The sequence below is a fragment of the Leptosomus discolor genome, chromosome 8, assembly GCF_034619465.1.
Source record: "Leptosomus discolor isolate bLepDis1 chromosome 8, bLepDis1.hap2, whole genome shotgun sequence".
Lineage (NCBI taxonomy): Eukaryota > Metazoa > Chordata > Aves > Leptosomiformes > Leptosomidae > Leptosomus > Leptosomus discolor.
In genome coordinates, this window is record NC_141398.1 from 26382430 (window position 1) to 26402233 (window position 19804).

Sequence of the window (19804 nt, forward strand, 5' to 3'; positions counted from 1 at the left end):
TGCACTTAGGAAATGCTTATTGCTCATCGCTTTGGGGTCCAAAAAAAAAAAAAAAAAAAAAAAAAAAATCAACAAACACTTCATTTGTCATTAAGGGTTACTGAAAAAAACAACCACCAGATGATTTTGACTCAAAGATCTTAAGGAATGTCACTGAGACTGCTGATAAATTACAGTTTAAAACACTGCACAAGTGTGGCAGTTTTTATCTCAGAAGAGAAATATTTAAAATTAGGAACCAGTTAAAAGGGCACTCTGAAATAAAAGTCCTTCTCTATGCTAATTCTTGAAACCATTAATGGCAACAGCTATAAAGAAGTTATGGGTCCATAACAATCATATCTATAATTGGGTAAAAAACTTGTAGTAGTTTGACAGCTGAAAAAAAGAAAAAAGAATCCATTCAATAACAAGCAAAGATAAAAATAAAATCAGTGTTAACAGCCCGAAAAGAAAATCTTTTGTGAAGGATCTCTATTGTTTCCATAAACAGGGCAGTCATATGGCTTTATTCCATCCTGAATTACCCTGCTCAACTATCAGTTATAGGAAGGCCCAGCATACCTCTCTTTGTGATAATTTCTGTTTATCAGCCTGTTTGACTTTGGGACTATTAGCCAGGAGGTGACGCAACTTCACATAACTCTTCCACAGCTTTTGGTACCTTAAGGACAAAACCACAAAACAAATATTTTGGTCAATACAACAAAAGCCTCTCACCATTTGTCCTTATGAACACACTAGCAGCTAATAATGCACCCATATACACACAGATTGTCTACAAGCATCTTTTTGCTCCAAAAAAATCTCAAAAGCATTTTCCAAGAGGTGACAAGTCTCTGCAGTTGTTCCAGTGGGGTGGACACAGCAGCAGAGATGAGGCATTAACGTGCAATGTGAGGTGAACAGCAAAGCTCAGAGCAGAACCTAGGTCTCCCGGATACTCACCTGTCCTCTCCAAAGGGCCACCTCCGCATGCTTAAAACACTTGCCCACAGCATGACATCTGAATTCAGGCAGTGAAAAACTCCCTCTTGTCCACAGGGTTTACCTGTCACTCACTGAAAAGCAGCCATAACCTTTTCCAAGAAGTGTCTGTCCTTATACTGGCTGAAACATTTCCATGAAGTACATGAGGAAGAGCTTTACAAGTCATGTGCAACACAAAATCATTCTGTGAAAAGTGAAATAAGTTTCATTTCCTATGGATTTCTGCTGAATGGAAAGAGCAAGTCAAGTTTTCTCTGTCATTAGCATATACTTAAGGTTTCTGGTTTCCTCCAACTGCTTGGAGTTTTCTTATTTTGGGGGTGTCTAATTACACATGAACTTCAGTAACAGAACTTTTTCCTTGGTAGGAGTCCCTCCGCGATCTAGCATAGATTTTCACAAAACTTTTAAGAATCTATTCCATTTGTAGAAAACATCCCACCATTATATTCAGCTGCAATTCACCAACAGGTTCAAAGTTACTATGTGAGGAGCAACCAAGAGAATCATGACATGGACCCTGTGTCCTTAGGAAACGATGCTTAGGAAACGATGCTATCTTCAAAACAGTATCACCTCTGTAGAGTTTTTTCAAGAAAATCCATAAAACCAGACCTTTAATAGGAAGCAGGGAATTAAAGGACAGAGAGAAGAAGTTTACTCAAGTAATTTATTTTCTTTTATATTTACATTATGAAAGAAGATCCTCCTCAGCATCAACTTACAGAAGTGGTTTTAGTAGAAAGTTACAACGTTAGTGGCAAAGCAGTAAATGAAGCAGCAGCTCTTTTCCTATTCCATAATCTTCCCAGCATCCCACATTCACAGGCACACAAATAGATCTTTTCTTATTGGCATTTTTTCCATAGCTATTTCTCTGCAGCATTCTTGAATGTATACTCTCTGCCTCTAGAGATTCTGGTATTCTTGAGTCTGTAAGCACATCTGAAATCATCAATCCAAAGATTTTTCTTATGCTCTGTTCTCTATTTCTGCAATCTGCAGAATAGTACATCTATTTCTGACAAATCCCCATGTAAAGAAGAAAAATGAGTTAATGAACAAGTCAACCAACCAGAAAACAAACAAATGCCACGAGGAGGTTTCAATACAGAAACAAGAACCTGAAACTATGATCTACAATATACGTTTTACTACTAGTATTAATACGGGTGGAACAAGCTCTACTATTGCAGTTAAGTTTGAGAATTAATAAACAGATTACAGAAACAAAAATTCCGTATGAGAACCTCATAAAGAAAAAGACACACTAGAGGAAAATCTTTTCTGAGCATTACCTATTTCACACATACACCAGAGTTAAGCCCGAGATGTATGATGGCACCACAGAGGTTTTTCACAAAAAATGAGTTGTTACTTTGATAAAAAGCAGCACGCCTAAATTTGGTGAGCAGCTCTGGCAAAAAAAAACAAAGAAAAAAAAACAACAAGGAAATTTTAAAGAAAGGTACAATAAAAAAGTGTGGGAAGAACCATTTTTGTATCTTATATACTGTTTTCAATGCAAGGTACTAGAACTTTACAAATACTAAGAAATTCAGCATCAAAATAGAGATGGTTCTTACACTCCTTGGTCTAATTACTTTCTTTTTATGGATAAGAAAACTAAAAGATTAGGAGGATTAAAATCATGCTCAAAGGCAAAAGAAAATATATTGTTATTATCTGGATAAGCACTTCACTCTTCCCACCATATTAAATCTAAAAGTCTCAGCAAGCATTTGTAGAAGAATATGTCTGTCACATATACACATATGAGTATTTGGGCCTCAAAACTGAAGGTGAAATTCAACATCCTTAAAAAACACTAGAGGAAAATGCATGAGGAAAATGACAACCTTAACTATACATGCAGAAGAGATGGGCACTATATTGTCTGTCGTCATTCAGAAAACAGATCCCCAAATCATTGGAAGAGTTCCCTGAAACTTTCAGAAATTAAGAAAAGAATTGTGAACAAAATCCAGCAATCACTTTTATGCCACTACTCAAATCCAGAATAAAACAGTATTTCTTGCTCTGCCTGAAGTTCTGATTCCATGTCTACTCCTTCACCACGTTCCTCTCAATCTCCATAAGGATATGAAAGGTATAGAGAAAACTAGCATGGATGCAACAGCTTCCAAGCTAGGAAATGGAACATAGACTTGATCCTTCAAGGCATAGAAAGAGACAACTAAGTAGCATAAAGCAGGGTGCAAGAAACATAAATGTCATGAAGTAAGCAAACAGAGAATAGCCATATTCTTCATTATGAGATGTAAGACTTGAAGAGGATCTAATTAAACAATTAAGTAGCAGTTCTGAAACAAAACTGCATCCTTTTTCACACGATGCACAATATTACTAGGGCAGTCATTACTTGGAATCTTCTCCCTGTCAGTAGCATAAAAAGGAAGATTCAGTGACTTGAGAAATTGAGAGAAGAAAGGTCCATTCAGGGCTATTAAGCAAAACGACCTAAATATATTCTCTAGCTCAGAAGTCCATAGGCTACAGACTTTTGGAAGCCTGGGTAAGTATTTCTCCCCTCTGCCTTCCTGTTACACTATTCTCTGTAAAAATCTGCAACTGGTCTCTCAGAGAAATAATGTGAAGCTTGAGGAACCTTTGCTCTGACATAGAAGAGCTGTTCTCAGGTTGAGAAATTTCATGCTGTGCATGCATGCACATTTACTTCAGCAGATCCTGAATTATGCCAGAAAAAAGAAGTTATACCTTATATTCTCTAATTTACTAGAGCTTGTGTCTAATGTCATAAGCACTAAGCTTTATATCAGACTCATTTAAGCACATAAACAAGCCCTATTTAAGCCATAAATGACAACAGTAATGAGTTTCTGAACGAAAGATGGAAGGAAAAGTATCTTACTGAGGATCTCCAGCATAACTGAGTTGAGCAGGTCGTATCCCAAAGTGGACGATAATGGGGAAAGTAATTACATCAGGATTGAACTGTTCGCGGTCCAGTTGATCAATACGAACTGAGCTGGGTTTCTAGGAGAAAAAACAAAATATACCTAATTGACAACATCTCCATGGAAGATTTATTGCCTCTAGCCCACACTATCCTGAACCACGAGGCATAAATATTCCAAGTTTATTAAATTACACATAAAACTAATCATTAATATTATAATAAATATTTGGCAGTGACAATGAGTGAAACCAAGTTAATTGACTTAGCGCGCCCAGTGAAAAAAGGAAGTATTTTTATTTTCATTTTACAAGTCAGGAAATTTACAGTTTGATTATTTCTGAGAACCTAAAGCAACTTTCTTTGGGCAAACATCACACTGGAAATAAAATCAGTATTGGCATTCTGGCGTCCAAGCTCCCACATGCCCGAGTAGTTCGCCAAGATCAGGTTACCTCTCTAATTTTAGTTCTGTTCCTGATTTCCCAAAGCAAGTGAAGCCATTATTAGAGCCATTCAAACACACCAACTAAACAGCATTAAAAAAAAAAATCTCTCATGCTACTCTTAGAAAAGGCTCCTAGGCTGATGTGTACAGTGAGGAATACAGTCTTGTATAATGAGGAGACTTCTGTCCTTCTTACACTTCAAAACAAAGTTCTTTTTATAGTTAAAAAGGACAGAGTAGGAAGCAACTTCCGCTTCACCTCTAAAAATGCAGAATATGAGTAATTGCACATCATTGTAGAAGACATGCTGCTCACAGAGATCTCGATCACTTATTTAACATATTTAAACACTCAGTTGAAGGTGCACAGTTTGTCTCCAAGTAAACATTTTCTCTGTTAACTGGCAAGCTGCTTTGTTACGTGACTGCTTACTCCCCACTTTGCAATCAGCTAGATGAGGCAAATATTTTCTGCTTGCCTAAGGTTTCAGAAAAAGGGCATTACTTCTAGTTACCTGCATTTCAAAACTTCTAATTTAGTACTGTGAATTTCTCAAAGATGAGTTTCAGAGCTGCAGAAACAGCTCCCACCATTCTCTTCACAAAACAATAAAATCTGTGTCGAGAAACAAAGCTTTCGCCCTTCAAACCACCTTAGTAGAACTGTTTACAGGAATCATTTTCTGCATGGATAAGCACAGCCAATTCTATAAATAAAGGTAAGCCTCATCAGGTGGCCACATTTCCAACCTACTCTAGAAGAAGAAAAACTTACTTAAAACTTTGACATCAGATAGACAAACATTTTCCAAGGGAAAAATGCTTATCAGCTTCCCCAACCCAAACTATTCTATAATTCTATGATGACTGAACATAAAGTTACATCTCCCCAGCCAAAAAAAGAGAAAACTAACAAAACTTAAGTTAGTTAGCTCATGCTGCCAGGTTTTTAAAAAAAATTTTAAAAAAAGAAAGAAAAAAGAAAAAGGAAGAGAAAAGGTTTTTTTCCAAAGCACTTCCAGTGAAAAGGAATTAGGACAACAAAACCTAATAAAAAACATGGGAAGGATTTGTAGCAGGCAGAATGTTGTTCTCTAAACCAGAGCTTAAAGTCCTGACATTTAAGTTTATCTAGTTTTGAGGGGTTTGCACAAAGCCAATTTGAAAACTTTTTATCTTCACAACAGTTGTTCGTTGCTTTTCCCCTCTCTTAACATTAAAAATGAGGAACTTCTCCCATTCCTGCCCCCCTCAAAAAAGTAGCCTTGCTACACAACTCCTCTCAGAACCAAGGCAGCAAAATATGATTAACAGAATATGAAACAATAATTATACTCAATACACCAATGAGAATCAATATATTTTAAAAAAATTACAGGCAATATTTTTCTACTCAAGTGTTTCACATTTTAGACACTTAAACAGAAGTAATCTGATTCTTAAAAGTGTGAAAGGGAGAAGAGCTTTCAGTACGCCTACAGCAGGGTCTGTGTGAAACGCAGGGCCTTGGGATCATGAATCAAAACCAGACTCTATTTATATGCCACTGCCTTTGAGTTTTGTCACTCAGTTACACAGCTGTTCAAAGATGCCTGGTAACAACCAGGACAAAAGAACTCCTTGTTTAAGACTTAATCACAATTGTTCCTTCACCGACAGTTATGAGAGGGGTGTAGTGAGGCTCTGCTTTTTCCTTTCAGCACAGTGAACACTAGCTTCCTCTCTGGTGCTGTTTCAGAAGGGTAAACGAACAAACAGCACCATACAGAAACATACAGTATAAATTGCACACCAGCAGACAGGACACAAGCCAATTAGATGTTACTCTTCCAGATTTTTATCCCCGTGTTCTTTTAAAAGTGCTGTGAGAGACTATCTAATAACCACAACCTTGCTTTTAAAAATCTCATAAAAACCAAAGATTCTAACAGACCAGAGGCTCATCATCTTTGTTTTCTACTCCAAACCTCATCAATCAAGGCTTTGCTGGTAGTAGAAGACATGATGAGATTGCACGCATATGCAGCACAAAAGTATGTTAAAATACCTATTTATTTGTACCAGTGAGAAAAGCAGCAATATTTTAGAAAGGGTGAAGTATTAAAGAGGATTAAATTTTGTGAACATTTAAATCTATTCCAACACAAAGTTTTACTGAACTAACGAAACACCATGAATAAATTAAATGGTTTTAAATAATGCTGAACCATTGTTACTTGTTTCAGTAAATTTGATTTATATGCCTATCAAATTTTTTTCCCTTCTCCATCATGCATGTATACACATCATTTTTAAAAAAAAAAAAATAAAACCTTTGCTCACAAGAGAATTTATTATTTCTGAAGTGATGTTGTGGAGTAAAGCAGCAAAATAAAATTTAGTGGGTTTACTTTGTTGTGTCAAGTGGGTAAAATTGAATTGAAGAGCTGTCATTTTCTAAAGCAGTTTCACATTGTCTCTTATAACAGAATTGTTTTATCTTCTAATGTTGTAAAATGCATAGAAAACACTTTCATACTCTATTTTCCCTCAACGGAACATGCTGCAATGAACAGAAAAAATATCCACCAAAAAAGTCATTGCAATCTTCTTGAGGGAAAAAATATGTTCTAATGATGGCATTATAACATGACAACATTTCAAAGTGCTGCAGATTTCTTTTATGCTTACATATTTCAATGTCCACACACGTTCAAAAAAACATTGTCTCATAGAATTTAGACTTTTTCAGTAAAAAACCCACACAAAATCTCAAAATTAACACTACCACTCACAAACTGCACTGCTTTGTGCATACAGACACTTACAGTTCAGAGACACAAGGGAGCATATATGCAGTCCTTCATGCTAAACAAAATGCAAGTTTTCAGCTAGCTGAAATCAGCCTTTCTTCATCAGAACCACTGAAGTTATACGAGTGTATAACCATTCAGATGCTGACAACTTGTGCACTAGCATGTACCTTCTATCACAGAAACCACAGGCAACGTTAAGTTAAACAGTTCAGGCTGTCTAACAATTTCTATTATGAGATTCTGGTTTAGCACTCAGTTTTAACCAGCTCGGGTAGAACTTTCCACAGTGAGAGTTCACACGTATTCTGTATTTCACGTTCCCATAGATTATCTTATTTTTGTCTCTGCTTAGAAAGTTTTAGCCAGGACAAAAAAACTCAGAATGAAATCAAGGGAAAAATAAATTATCCTGCCCAATTCATGATTAGCTTAAAGTAGTTCACTAAACGTAATACTGCTGTACTTAAAAATATAAACTTGAAAAATATATTTAGGAAGTCACCCTGGCTGCAGTCTGGGGACAGGTTTTTCAGTTAGCAAACTAAATTTCCCCTTAGGCATGATACCCAGCCACACTTTTTCTGCAGAAGCTAAGAAGTTGAGCTATGAGCAAAGGAGGAAAATGAAGTCAAAGAAAGGTATTACAACCAAGAAAGCTGCATGGCAGTCTAAAATACAAGGTCCAAAACATGCCTCTACTACGGAGACACCACTTTGCGATGCTGACCAAACCACGCAAACAGAACCCTGCAGCTTTTAGTGGACATCATCTATTCTTTTGACCCACATTTCTTAAGCGTGAAAGTCAGAAAAACAGGCTAAATTCACATAAACACTGGAGTTGAAAGGAACTGTGTTCAGAGAAGATATGCTTTAAAATACTAATTGTTCAAAAAATAATAAGGCCATAGGGGTTTCAAGCTTGGCATTGAAAATTAATGGATGCAGTCATTAATGTACACAAAATTCCTCAGTGAGAGCAACATAGAAACAATATAGAAAAAAATCACATAAGCAGAAAACACCTTTTCCATATTCAGTGCAGAACCAGGATAGAGCACTTTAAATAGAGCTAGGGGGCCAAAAGAGGAAGATGAAAGAAAATAGCAACAAATTACTAATTCTCTGGTCCCATGTCAGGGAAAAGAGAATGAGATCATGCACATAGAGACTGAGAAAATAAGAAAGCAGAGGAGCAAACTACAATTTCACATACATAAAATATAGCCATTCCTTTTAATGTACACATTGAAACAGTGCTTATCTGGAAATCTGCCCTTCAGTAAAGCCGCAGAGGATGCAATTCTTCCCAGGGCTGGAACAAGTCAATGAACTGATCCTATAGCAATCTCCAACAGTCACTGGTCATTTTTTCCCTTTCCAATTCAGCCTGTAGCAAACTCTCTAAAACAAGACATGTATGTGTCATTGGGTTGTTTATAAATCAGAATTATATGCTCTACCATGCCGGGGCTGGTAACAATCATCCCTTTGCATTCTTCTGCATATTTCTGCCATTCCAGTTCTTCCCACTGAAGCATGTTGGCAATCTCCTCTTCAGGCACCAGAGCTTTATTGCATCGTAACAAGTAGAGAAGAATCTGATGCATTGAGAGTACTTCTTTTCCTCCATCTTAAAAACATAAATAAAGAAAACACATTTCAGATATTCACTCCTAAAGCATGAACAAAAGCGAAAATATGCAGAACACACAAAATATTTGGATGAGCAAAATAAAATGCAAAATGCTTAAGCAACTTGACAAATATGAAGGTAAATGTTTTATTGATGAATATTACACATGCAGAAACACTTTGCTAAACTCGAAGCATTAACAGTAATAGTAGCAAGACTAACAGTTTCATCGTACTGTAAAGCTGAAGTTTCTAACTTGCCTGAGAAAATCTTTAAAATGAGTAGGCAGAACAATCAGTTACATTGTCCAGTTATATCTTCCTTTTCACACTTTTATAATTCTTTTTACAACGGTAGTTAAAAGCCTTTAGGCACTCATGCAGCTTTTTTAAAGAACACTCAAAATTTTATGGGATACTTCTGGATGAATGTAGCAAGTCATCCTTGCATTTTAAACTCATCTGTAGTGCTTACGTGCTGCACCTGCAGTAATGAAGACTAAAGAGACTCATGCTGTCTTCTGTCACTAAATGAATAAAGGACACATGAAAACTGCTAAATACCTCCAAGACCCCAGGAAACATGCACAGTAAAATCTGCTTGTAACAAAGGAAGACAGTATAATAAACATCCGATTGGATCCTGATAGTCAGTTACTGATGTGAAGATGCAAACAGGAAAGAAAAGTGACAGTCCTGACAGATCACCACTCAGAAGACATGACTATTCAAATTCAGTATGTTTGCTCATACAAGTAAATTTATGACATGTTACTGCAGTGCTTTAATTTTGACACACATCTCTCCGACCCCCTCCTTCAACAACAGGGTGTTAGTCTATAGGTATGGAGGCATCTTCAAGTTTCATCCCCACAGAGCACAAACGTTGAATTCCCTTCCCCAGGGAGCAGGAGCAATCTGGCCCTGCCACTGAGTACATTCTACCACTACATACACAAAAAAAGGAATGGAGAAAACCCAAGTCGTCTTAGAGCAACATGGGGAATGATGCCACAGCACGAGGAACGTGATCCTAGGCACACAGGAAAAGCCCCGCAGAACTGCTGCACAACAGCAGTGCTGCGTAAGATGACAATCTCTACCAGACACGCAAGGAACAAGCACTTTTCTTACTTTGGCTGGGATTACAGCACTATGGTACAGAAAAGGTGAAAGGGAATGATATAACTTGGCCTCTCAGAGTAATTAACCTCATTCAGATTCCAAGAGGGAATCTTAAATGGGGAAAATACACCCCAAACCTCACCGGAAACAGAAAATACTTCTAAATAGCTACATGGGCAGATTTTTAAATGTGCAAAGTTTTCCTTCAAAAAGGAGGGACTCTGTTTACAAGACTTTTGTCTTTGCCAACAATTAGATTATACTGTTAACACAAGAGGTAGCCCAACAATCACTAAAAAACAAGCGTAGCCTTACTCGCTGAAGACTGTGTACACAGGAAGGGTACAGGTTGCTATAGACAGCTGCGCTAAATAGTAGTTAAGAGACCTGACCTTTCCTGGGTCAGAACATGCAGTACTTGGGACCTCAAACATTTTTTTTCTAGTCATTATCATCATAAAAATCCATCACAATGAATACAATACAGCAAAACTACTCTGCATGCTATGCATCTCTGGCACTCAGTAAACACGGTATGATTAGCCCAAAGCTACCCAAGGCCTGTCTCCAAGTAATCCACACAGAAAATGTGACATCTCAAACCTCGTATTTTCCAGATTAGAAAGATAAGAAAGAATGAAAGTAGAAGTAATAGGAAATCAGCAATTCACTTCTATCATTAGAGAGACAGTTGATAGATGTGTGGAGATCTGTTACACCAATGTATCTTCTGTGAACAGACATAGATACATAATGTTCTGCAAACATACCTGAAGAAAATAGATTCCCACTCTCTGGAAATTAAAAAACTCCAAGGATATCTCAGAAAATAATCAATACAAAACACGAACTCGATTAAAAAAGTATCTGTCATAAAGATGCTAAAAGGCAACTATATATGCAGAAATATCAGGAAAAAGACATTTTTAATAAGAGTTGGAAGGCTGGGAACCTTAAAGAGGAAGCACATAGAAATACACGTTATAGAGACTTATCTTTCCCTATCAGTAAACAATCCAACTGCACAGAAAGAGCTGACTTCTAAACTAAAATAAAACAAATCAGAATATAAAAGCCCCAAACTAACATAAAAATCCCCTCAAGCTACACAAACCAGGCAGGTTAAACTTGTTCTCATTTTGTGATGAGGTCAAGTTAATCAGCCACATGTGGCTTGATGGCTTATTTTGTAAATTGCTTCAGTAGAACCAAATCAAGTGTTTGCTAGCAAGCCTCAGAGCTCTGCTTCTGATTGAACAGTGTTGTGTATCCAGGAAGGAACAACAATTAGAAATATAGTCATCTAGCCACCAGTACTCTCCACAGTAATGAGCCAAACCTCATTTAGCTACAGCTATAATTAATATCCCAACTAAGTTTCAAAGCCCAGAGCAGAGAGCATCTCCAGGCCATAACCCTCTTGATGTAGATTGCTCCATGTATCATCTGCACCCTCAGTCCAGCAGCTGAAACACATCTTCCTGTCCGCACAACCCTTCTGAAGCAATCACTGGCAGATCTCAGCAGGACACATTTTCAACAGAGCCATGACATTTATATCAACTGAAAGTCTGTCCTAGTATCTTAGGATGTGTAAATGCCTGTGTAAGCTGTTGACTCGAAATGAGTCACATCGTAAGAAAATGAGTCAAATCATAACACTCAACACTGAACCTTGCCCTTGGCTGGCAGGATAGGGTTGAATTGCACTGGAATGGTGTTTTTTCTCAATTGTACCACTTGCTGCAAGGTCTAAGCTTGCATTAAGATAAAGAAAGAAACAATCAGAACAACATTGGCTCAGAGGTGCCAATCATGCTGACCCTCAAAACTGCACATCAAGAAGTGTAATACAATTATGCAGTATCCTGAACACCAAAAGCAACACGAAATTCAGTTTTACATGTGAGATTAAGTAATAACACTCCTCAAATGCCACAGCTCCATCGCAGGGCAGGACAAGGATGACCAAGCACTGCCTAAAATCACCACAACCGAGACAAAAGCTTGAAGCAAGACTTGGCCTGCCCATCATCTTAGGGCCACGAAGATGATCAGGGGGCTGGAGCACCTCCTCTGTAACAACAGGCTGAGAGAGTTGGGGTTGTTCAGCCTGGAGAAGGCTCCAGGGAGACTTTCTAGCAGCCTTCTAGTACTTAAAGGGGGCCTACAGGAAAGGTGGGGAGGGACTTTTTATCAGGGAGTGTGGTGATAGGACGAGAGGTAACGGTTTCAAACTGAAAGAGGGGAGATTGAGACTAGCTGGTAGGAAGAAATTCTTTACTGTGAAGGTGGTGAGACACTGGCAGGGATTGCCCAGGGAAGCTGTGGCTGCCCCCTCCCTGGCAGTGTTCAAGGCCAGGCTGGATGGGGCTTGGAGCAACCTCATCTAGTGGAAGGTGTCCCTGCCCATGGCAGGGGGGTTGGAACCAGATGGTCCTTAAGGTCCTTTCCAATTCAAACCATTCTATGATTTTATGATCTAAATCCCAGTTCTGACCAGATCATGCCCACTGCCAGCAAGCACTAAAGACTTCAGATGGAAGTGCCAGATCTCTACACTGACTGAACCATTTGACTTGCAGAAAGTTCTTTTGTGGAGGGTTTGTTGTTTTTCTGAGGCATGTGTTTTTGGTGGGGTTTATTGATTTTGGGGTATTTTAGATCTAATTTCCATAAAACTACATAATACAAACATTACCTGGAAGAAACCTCACAAATCGCGGCATGAAGTGAAACCTGGGGCAGCAAATAGAATCATTTTCAAGTGAAGGACCTTAAATATGAAAAAAAATACAGAAAATTTATGAACAGCAACGTATTTGCAAAGGAAGAAAAAAAAGAAGGCAACCAGATGAAATAAGTGAATGGTGATTACATTTGATAGGGCTTAAATTTCAATCAGGAAAAAGTAACAAAATGCACAGCAAAGAGTAACAAATTCTAGTGAAAGCTTTCACGTGGATGATTTCAGAGAAAACGACAATAATTTAAAAATAAAAACAATATAACAAAACCACAGTAGTTTTATTTAAAACAGTGATACAGGAGAAAATTCTTTCATATAATTAATTCACTTAAGCCTTACAGACACAAGCACTAGTTTATTAGTCCCTACCAATTAGTGGGGTGTTTTTTTGGTTACAACAAGAGATAACAAGGAAATTTCCTTGACCCTATTGTGTGGTTTTTCCGTTTACTATTCCATGATCCAAAGCTTTGCATGAAAATAAAAACAAAACCAGTAAGCACCCAGTGCTAAAGAAGAGCAATCAGAACCAGTGATATGAAAGAAAACATTGATATTAGAATACATTTAGTATCAAACCAAAGCTATGCAAAACGTATGAAACTTGTATGCTTCCCTGTTTAACTGCAGTAAGTGCTGAGTGCATCTCCATAGACAAAGTCAAGACACCAAAACATATCTACACATTCTGAAATGAAATTCCTTTGATATTATCAGTTTTCTTTTAGACCAAGGGAAGGATCATCACTGAAATTCTCCTTTGTAGCAGCCTTCACAGGAACATATATTTTCATCTTGTCAAGTCAAAAACATTCAGCTATAATGATATGTTATCCCTCTATGGCTGTCTGTATGACACTGCTTTATAAGCTGACTGTAGAGAAATACTGTACGATTAACTCGTTTGTTAGCTTCTAAAAAAAGAGAGAATAGTTTACCTGATATGTTGGCTTCAAAGTACCATGGACACAATACTATGCAATATTAAACATAAAATAATATTTACTGTTTGATTTAAAGGAACTGGTTTGGATTAAAGAAACTTAGTTTATCTGCAAGAACACAGTGCCAAGTTTGCGCATTTTCATTGCTATAGGCCACACTAATGAACTCAAATATATTTCATCTCCTTGTCCCTCTGACGTAAACCAGCATTTAATTCTATTCTTTTGAGGTCCCTCCACACTTTTTTCTTTTCTAAACCAAAGAACATAAAAAAATAGAGTTCTATTTACAAAAGCTGCAATTAATTGGGCTTTTTTTTTCCATAAATAGAAGTTACCTTTAAGATTCCAGTCATAAAGCTCCAAAATATCTTTGAATAGATATGAAGAGAAGAGCTCAAGACCTCTCACACAAAAATTCTGGGGAAATAAAAAAATAAACCAGAATCATAATTATGTAATACTGTAATACAAATAACGCCACTCACATCTAGTTAAACAAAATAATGAAAAAAACAGTGTCTTCATATTTGCCAACTGCTAGACACTAGGCTTTGGAAACAGTATTGACGCATCTTTAATCACTTACTGTAACATACCACACAGTGATCTCTTCAGAAAGCATTGTCAGGAAAGCATTGTAATGAAGACTCTTTAGTCAATGTCCAAATCAACACTATGGGCAGAAATTACGAATCTGCAATAACTTGCTATGCACTAAAACCATTCCACCTGAGTAAGCTAAGTAGATGACATATTTCTGAGAAGGATTTTTTCCTAGTTCACTTTTTCCTACATGTTCATATTAAAAGTTTATAAATCACCATCTCTTATATCCTGATCACTTCCATAGCAACATATCAGTACAATGCAAACTGAGGCTTTTGACCTCAAGAGCCAACACAAAAGAAAAAAAAAAAAAGAAAAAAAAATTAATGAGGTTTTTCTCATCAAGTGGGGAAGCAACTCCTGCAAAGCAAAAAGCGTTCATGCAGGAATGACGGAACCTAAAAAACCTTCCTTAATGAACAAAATCAGGCCAGGCTGACATAAATGGTATGTGTATGATACTGGCCATAAACTCCAAACCCAACAACACAATCTCCCTCGCAGGAATGCTTTAGTAAAGACAGGCTGCAAATAGTGCTGTAGCCAATTGACCCGGAGTCAAAAAAATCAGTCAAATTCCCTACTTTGCTTGGTGACCATTTGTTGTTTTAGAACAAGATTTGGAAGCAACACAGCAGATACAGTAACAAGAAATGAATTGCTTTGATCACATTAATCTTGCTGAGGAATTTCAGGGGTTTTGCATATATTTAGATGCTGTTGAGCAACAAAGAGAGAGATAACTAGAAAGAAAAATGTAAATATATGTGACTAAATTAAACACTGATCCTATCTGTGTAGTTAGTATGCAGGGGTGTTTCTGTACCTACCCATGCTGTTCCACTGCAGCAATTTACTTCACAAACTGGCTTCACCAGGGATTAATTTGTAATAAAAAAAAAAGATTACGAACTGAATGTGCTTTGTTTGTATCCACCGAAAATTTGTTTTGGCAACAGCTTATATTAAGTACTGATAAGCAATCTTCAGACTTCAAACTCATGATTAAGTTTCAGCTCTGCCATTGACTTATGTAGTCCTGGCAAACCATCACCTCCAGATGCCTTATTTTTGTCATCCGCAAAGGGAGGATAATGCCTAACTCAGCTTACAGATAAGAGTACCTGACATATATTGTATACAACTTAAAATGAAAAGAAGCTATGGATATAAGCACTTCTCACTATTTGATTTTAATATATGATAGCCTAGGTAGATGGATTTATGCTAGTACCTGTGAGTGCAAGTTCCTTTTCAGCCATTTGTTCAGAACTCAGCCTGTCTCTTAGAGACTTCACAAAATGAGATTCTGAAGAGTTCAATCCATTAAGCATATCAACAACTCAGAACCCACTCCGACTTTTTGACCAATTATCCTTCTTACCTCAGGCATCATCTCCTCAATGAAATGAATTGTATAGTCAATGTTAAATCTGATTACTTTACATAGAGGAATCTGGAAGAAAAATAGAAATTCAGCATGAAAAACTACAATATCAAATGTATACTTAATACAACTTTGTCTGCAAAGGTATTACTGTGGTGTTGAAAAGGGCATTTACTGAAACAGCTGCTCTGGGGGATCACGTAAAGACAGGAACACAAGCATGTGCAAGAGAAGTACCAGTTCTAACCTCCTCCTCTGTAATAACACAGGGCTGACAGGATGGATGGTAAAAAAAGATTAAATAATGCCATCTACTGGAGATGAAATTTTGTTTAGAAGAAAAAACAAAGCTCAGTAAACCTGTATCTTCTCTCACTTGTATATTTAGAAGTGAATTTATTGTTGGTAACACATGTCAGATTGATACAGTGACCTGAAGCCAAGGTGTTTTTAGCACACTGCCAATTCTGTTAGCTATATTGTCTTAAAATACAGCTTTAAGTCATAGCAACACAATGTAAGAACTTCAGGATAGATTTATAGGTTTATATTAATTTAATCCAATAAATATTCTCAGAAGTTCACTCAACTAACTTGTAAGACAAACGTTGAATTATTTTTTTTTCACCTTTGAAAAAAGGTTTTTTTGTTTTTGAAGTCCATGGGCTGCTGAAGGTGTGTGGGTTTTTTTTAAATGGGATTTTTTAAAGCAAAAAAGCCAAATTTCTAAAAGATTACAGAAATGCGTAATCCTGCCCTACACATCTACAGCTCTTAACAAGTTTTACTATTCACTGGCCTCGCAAGCATAAAAGAATCTTACAACAATCCAATGGTCTGCGCAAACAAGGCAAGCCAAGGTTATTTTGCATTGATAAGCACACAAATATCTGAGCAGTGCTGTGGTTGCACTGAAATCAATAGACTTAGCAGAGGTGCAATATTCTGCTTGTGTCTTCTTGCAGCCTACTGTCAAGCATTTGACTATTTTGTCTCCAAAAATCTGTTGATATTTGCATGATAAAGGAGCTACACCGAACAACCAAACAAAAACCTGCATTTCCTACAATTTGATACAATATTAAATGTGAAACCAAAAATAAAAAACCTTGAAACTCAAATGTACCATTTAGAATCTGAGGAGAGGAAAACCTGCCACAATTAATTCAGTAAGGCTTTTTAAAAAAAAAAAAACCAAACAAAAAAAACAGTGACTGTTTTCTTACTTTTTAACATGCAGGTTCAACCTCGAGAGGATATTCTGATTCAGAAAATCAGTATCCTTGGGTATTTTTCTTGGTATTGAATAGAAAATGAATGCTTCACAGAAGTGACCATGACCATGAATTAGAGTTCCATGTACACAAGCAAATACATAGGAAAGGAACATGCAGTTAGTACTATAAAATTGTTTTGGTAGTTATATTAAGAAAATTATAATTTCTCTTATGACTGTACTAACAATTTTCCCTACTATGTGACCTGCTCAATTCGTACTGAGTAACAGTAATAACAGTAGTAAGACTTCTAACAGTGTGCAAAGCTAAGACTTCAAATTACAGAAATTTGGTTCATTTAAAGATGTTGGTGTTTGGACCTCTTTTTGCTACCCTTTGCCATCTCCCTCTTATCAAGTATGTTCCAAAACATGTCTCAAACAGTAGTTTTTATGCTGTCAAAGTTCATCTCAAGAAAGTAAGAGACTCCTTCCAAAGGGCTTTATACATGTTAGTAACAGGAACTGACAATACGATGTTGCTTTGTACTCAACTCCGTAAAAAAGTAATCATTTGCTGCTGATCACTTCCCCTATTTGAGAAATAATTTAAAAACCCACACACACTTTACAGTAAGCATAAGTTCAAGGCCTTCACTAATCACATCAGACAAGAAGAGTTTTCCTTGTTCTCTGTATATTAAAGATTTCCATAACTCTGCCTTCCTCTCATGCAGAAGACACAAAAATTATAAAGATAAGGTAGGCTCTTTAACCTTTTAATGGCAGTAAAACAAAACTTCCTTTTTGCTCATTGGCAAAGTGAGAATGTAAAACCTCAGGACAAATCTGCCTTGAACTTCAAGGTTGAGTTAATGTTGCCAGGCAGGAGTGCTTCACACTGCCATGCCACAGGTCGAACTTCACTCACTCACTGACTTTTTGTCATCAAGAGTCCCTTCTCCTGCTCACCAAAAGTAAAGTGTTGTCATATACATTATGTAAGCAAAGTGTCAGCAAAAAAATACTTTCTTCTCAGTGCCTCTCAGTTCTGGTATTCTTACATCCCAGCCCTGTACTGATAAACACTCTTATACCGGGTTTTGGCATTGGTGGTGTAGCTGGTAACAGGTACAAACCCAAGGAATCAAACACTACAGCATTTGAAAACACAGTTCTTGAAATATAGATACCAAAAAATCTTCAAGTGTACAGAAATTAAGTATTTGCATATTTTTCATTCGGATATAGCTAACTCAGCTTATACTGGAAAAGCAGGGCAGTCAGGTACCAATCATGTCCTTTTCTTGTTATATCTGTTTTCAAAGCATGAAATTAATTGCCTTTAAATACCTACATAAAAAAAATAAAAATCATAAAAATCATAACTTGCTTAGTTCCTGAGGACGCTGAACAGATGTTAGAAAGTAGGGGACACATCTAAGTAAGTTTTTAGAAGAGAGAAATCCCTTTAGAGTGGATTTCTGAAAAAAAGTCCATTCGTCACTTCAAGGGAAAACTTTTTGTTATTGTTGTTGTTTTTTAATTTTTTTCCAATTTAAATCCAATTAACAGTTTTAACAAGTTATTCCACAGTTTATTTCACTTCCAAACTGTGAAACATGTAAAAACATTACTTTGATGCACATCACAGTCTCAGTCACAGTTTGAAGACAACGCTTACCACAACTAGTCAAGACAAAACCTGAGGTTTGTTAGCACAAATAACTTTACCCTGCCCCCAGTGCTGGCCAGATGTTCTTAACATACATGCATCATTGTTTTAGAGAAGTTCTACTTCAGGGCAGAAACATCTTACCTTCCAAACAAATCCCAAGTATGTAGTAATGAACATACTTACGTTTGTTAATGGGGCATGTGCAAACATTGAGAACCCTTCAAAGATATATTCATGGTCATCATACTCAATAACAGTAGGTCGGTCTGTCTGAAAAAAGCACCATGGAGTAAGCAAGAAGCAGTACTACTTCCACCACTGAAAACAAAATTAGAGTCCTAGTTAGAATTATTTATAAAGTACTTACTAAGAAGTTTGTGGGAGGCGACACAGTAATTCGATAGTGGTATAGTCTTCCAGCATTGTTGGTCATGGGGCGACATGGTTTAATGGGCTTAAAGAAAGAGAGAAGTAGAATTATGTGTAGAGTCAAGGCAAATTTAGATTAAAAGAGAGAATAAAGCATTTCTAATAGCCATGAAACATGCACTAAGGAAAATTAAATAAAAGCAGGTAGTCATAATTAAGCATTCTGGGAAGACTGAAAGTGTGGCCTTATCTACATTTCCACTTTCAGAAATATTTTTAAAGCTATTCAAAAGGAAAAAAAAAGGTGAAAAAAAATTGCTGTAGTTTTTTTAATTTTCCATTTGACTCTCCATCTTTCTTACACACAGCAGTTATTTGTTTACATACCAGACTAATTTCCTCTTTTACATAAATTTGTTTCAGAAAACTGATTTTAAAAGCTTACAAAAAGGAACCTGGACCTCACATGAGAAGATCTCAAAAGTATGTTACCAAGGTAGACAGGTATCAGCTCATCTGCTTGTGGCAAATTGGGTCTGAAGAAAAGGGATTCGCCTGTCACGAACAAGGCAGCTCTGGTAGCCCTGCTCTGTCTGCGAGGTTGTAATGCCTGCCTGTGAGGTCCAAAGGCAGCCATCCCCCTGTGCACTCTGATGCAACACCAAATGCCTGGGACTGGTATTTTCTTCCAGCTTGTTCTGAAGCAGTCCAGTTTAAAGACCTAAAAATCCTCAATAGTCAGACAAAAACAGTTTCTCCTATGCCCTACATCCAATTTGCTGCAGCATCTGTTCAGAATACTTCTGCCTGCATGGGGAAAAAACCACAACAAAAAACACCCCCCAAAAACAACCGCACCACTGCAGTGAGCAAGGTACTATAAACACTGTTACAAAAGATGGCCCGATTGCAATGACAAGA

At 37.0% G+C, this 19804-nt stretch overlaps 1 protein-coding gene across 1 annotated transcript in view; it reads right to left on the reverse strand.

Moving 5' to 3' along the window:
- DROSHA (drosha ribonuclease III) overlaps positions 1 to 19804 on the reverse strand; it is a 70260-nt gene that overhangs the window by 35618 nt on the left and 14838 nt on the right. The window contains exons 9-16 of the mRNA XM_086469181.1: positions 18882 to 18968; positions 18698 to 18784; positions 15618 to 15689; positions 13963 to 14044; positions 12633 to 12707; positions 8635 to 8804; positions 3884 to 4008; positions 565 to 664 (exon numbers count right to left, since the gene is read on the reverse strand). Coding sequence (XP_086325307.1) covers positions 565 to 664; positions 3884 to 4008; positions 8635 to 8804; positions 12633 to 12707; positions 13963 to 14044; positions 15618 to 15689; positions 18698 to 18784; positions 18882 to 18968 — 798 coding nt within the window. The remainder of the gene's footprint in view (positions 1 to 564; positions 665 to 3883; positions 4009 to 8634; positions 8805 to 12632; positions 12708 to 13962; positions 14045 to 15617; positions 15690 to 18697; positions 18785 to 18881; positions 18969 to 19804) is intronic.